General features: G+C 51.2%; 1 protein-coding gene across 1 annotated transcript in view; it reads left to right on the top strand.

Moving 5' to 3' along the window:
• Positions 1-1,929, top strand: part of LOC100749057 (mushroom body large-type Kenyon cell-specific protein 1) — a 35,564-nt gene that overhangs the window by 214 nt on the left and 33,421 nt on the right. Inside the window, exon 2 of the mRNA XM_033321459.1 lies at positions 1-183. Coding sequence (XP_033177350.1) covers positions 90-183 — 94 coding nt within the window. The 5' untranslated portion in view covers positions 1-89. The remainder of the gene's footprint in view (positions 184-1,929) is intronic.

Raw genomic sequence — 1,929 nt, 5'->3', positions numbered from 1 at the left:
GCGTGGGGGGTGGACATCCACGCGGGAACTCGAGGCAGGCGCACCCGGCCGGCACGCACACACATTCATTCTAAGATGTGATTTCAAAAATGGCGGATTGCCCCTATGCCCGTTGCATACAGGAACGCAGACACATCCGACGGGAGCTGCTGCGATGGACAAAGAATATGGTCTTCGTAGTCGGTGAGTTAAATTGCGACCAACGGTTTCATCCCTCTCTAGGTCGCGAACCCTGCGATCGGAGAGCACGCATCGAACCTATTCCTTAATATTTTTCTCTTTGATCTCGAACCATAATTTTTGAATAGCTGATAACTATGCAATCGTTACGTTCTATGGCAGTCTATATACAGATGTTAGGGATGATTCGTACGATCATGTTGACTCACGTTCCGAATCTCACATGCTGGTGACTCTCCGAATATGTCAAGGATATATAGATACAATAACAGAGTCGAGCATCTATGTGTGATGCAGGAGAGAGAGAGAGAGAGAGAGAGAGAGAGAGAGAGATGAGGCTGCGAAGGGTGGGGTGAGTCTGGGGTTTGAGTGGCGAGAGGATGAGGGCGGGAACGGGAGGCAGAGGGGTCAAAGAGGGGAAGAGGGAAAGATAGAAAGAGAGAGAACGAACGCCGGTGGTGAGACCTGTTGCGAACCCGAAACGCCGAATCCTGGTTGACTGTGAGCCAGGCGTGACTCCTACTCGTGTCCGTACGTTCAACAGGGTGGTTGCACGTTGTCGAGAAACAGAGCAATATTTCGCGCGTATATCTCTCCGAGGGTTGCTAAATTCTACAATATTTCACCTCTCTGTACAATTTTCATGAAATAACACCTCTCCCGGCATCGTGCCACAGATAAGGCTAAACTTCCCAGTTGCGAATTTTAATCCTTGCGCCATTTACGAGTTCGTTTTCGGACTACAAACGGACGAAAATGGGGATCTTGTACGCGTGAATGTGCAATTATCAGAAAACAGACTGTATTCTTAATTATGTTCGCAGATATATCTTTTTTTCTTTTTTATTTCAAACCTATTTATACCTAAAAACGAGTATTTCGAAAAGTTGGAAATTAGAAAATATTCCGCGGAAAATTGTCGATTTTGTTTTCGATTAGACGGTCGTGAGACGGACGAAAAAGAAGTATAGCGTCGCTTTCGTGCGGCAGCCCCTCTCCGCGAAAGCCGCCTCGGGCAGCGCCGACACCATCGCACCCGCGACAGCTTCTACGTAAGAGAGTAAGGCGCGCAGAGAATACTGCACAAGCTGCGTGCCTTGACCACAGACAACCGAGCGATCCCGGCCGCCGCCCGAAACCTTCTTTTCTTCTTCTTACTACCTCCCTTCTTTCTCCTTCTCCCTTTTCCCTCTTCCCGATCCGCATCCCTCTATTGCCCGCTCGTCGCTTACGCCCCCACCATTATTCTCCTACTCCCCCTTCGCTCCCTCCTTCTTCCGCCTTTGGGTTAGTCCGTCAAGAGAAGAGTTCTGCTACTCGTAGAAGGCGCGTTTCCACGCGCGCCGCTGTTGCGTGCACTCGCCGTTACGCTTCTTCCTCCACTTTCGTAACCTCACCCTACGTCCCCCTTTTTCCTTCTCCTCCGCCACCTTGCGGCCCCCTCGCGACCCCTCCGTTACCTTTATTCCCCCATCAGACTAGCTTCGTTGTCCCTACTACCTCTTCTCTCGTTCGCGTCTCTCCTCATTTCGGAACGCAGCTGCCGCTGGTGGTCGAGAAATTTTCGCGAGTCCTTCCCAACCCCCTCGATCCTTCCACCTCGCCCGACCCTCCCCCGCCCTCTCCCAACTCTTACACCCGCCCTTCGATTTCTTCCCAAACCCCTGGTATTTCCACTTTTTTCTTCGCGATCGGTTCTCCTCCTCTGTCGGCCGCCGAAGATTCTAAAAAGCAAGGTGGTAGTGGCTC

The sequence above is a fragment of the Bombus impatiens genome, unplaced genomic scaffold, assembly GCF_000188095.3.
Source record: "Bombus impatiens unplaced genomic scaffold, BIMP_2.2 scf_0452, whole genome shotgun sequence".
NCBI classification, from domain to species: Eukaryota; Metazoa; Arthropoda; class Insecta; order Hymenoptera; family Apidae; genus Bombus; species Bombus impatiens.
This window is presented reverse-complemented; position numbering and strand designations above follow the sequence as displayed.